This window comes from Opisthorchis viverrini, assembly GCF_000715545.1.
Source record: "Opisthorchis viverrini unplaced genomic scaffold opera_v5_85, whole genome shotgun sequence".
Classification (NCBI taxonomy): domain Eukaryota; kingdom Metazoa; phylum Platyhelminthes; class Trematoda; order Opisthorchiida; family Opisthorchiidae; genus Opisthorchis; species Opisthorchis viverrini.
In genome coordinates, this window is record NW_008751740.1 from 559,508 (window position 1) to 560,366 (window position 859).

The 859-nt window shown below is 45.4% G+C and overlaps 1 protein-coding gene across 1 annotated transcript; it reads left to right on the forward strand.

Annotated features, from left to right (window-relative positions):
* Positions 1-216: 216 nt before the first annotated feature.
* Positions 217-471, forward strand: T265_04833 (hypothetical protein; the record flags this gene model as incomplete). Its single annotated transcript, XM_009169679.1, has 1 exon — positions 217-471. The coding sequence occupies one exon, from the start codon at positions 217-219 to the stop codon at positions 469-471; it is 255 nt and encodes an 84-aa protein (XP_009167943.1).
* Positions 472-859: the final 388 nt, after the last annotated feature.

Below are 859 nucleotides of genomic sequence, written 5' to 3' on the forward strand. Positions count from 1 at the left end.
GTTTCCTAATGGCACCCGGTGCATCAACCCATATATCAAGTATACATAACATCAGTTATCGTTAGAAAGTCGGTGGTTTGAGCCATGCCTAAAACCTGTGAGTCAACCGCGACCGAAAACACTTGGCAAGTGAAGTCTTATTAAGAAGCAAATCTGCGCAGAAACCCAACCGACCGTTGAAAAGCCACACTAACTTGAAAAACCAAACTGCCAGTGATGGAGGTCGATAGTGCCGGAGGCATCCAAGAGCAAGTGAACGACGGAGCGCCCTACTTAGGTAGGACAAAGAAGCATGCATTATTCTGCCTTAAGGTGCAACGCGAAGAACTGGTTTCAAGTTCAAAGGAACGCCAGGAAACAGAGGAGATGAGCATAAGTCTGCTGAACGTCGGCACTACTGTCAAGAGCATGGGAAAGGACGTGTCTCAAAATAAACGTCCATCTGATCCAAAGATGTCCAATATTCTCTGAGTTGCCATCAAAGTGTTGAGAAAACCTCAACGTCATGTATTCCTCCGGAGAAAATTCACATTTTCCAGTGTCCACGGAAAAAGGATATTGTTCACATTTAACTGGTGATATCATCCATAACGTTGAATCGAATAAAGGCTCTGGTTTAAAGACAGTTTTTGCAGAATTCGCAACAAAGTAAATGTACCTACTCCCAACGGGCCATATGGGATTGGGAAAGAGGCAAGATTTGGTTGACAATGTGGTTCTCCACTGAACTTTATGTTCTGATGTGGTGTCCGTGTATTGACGGACATGGCGAACTGAGCCTCAGGGATGTATATTGACGTGGAGAGATGTTGCTCACTTACCCTCTGACGGACATGGCGAACTGAGCCTCAGGGATGGG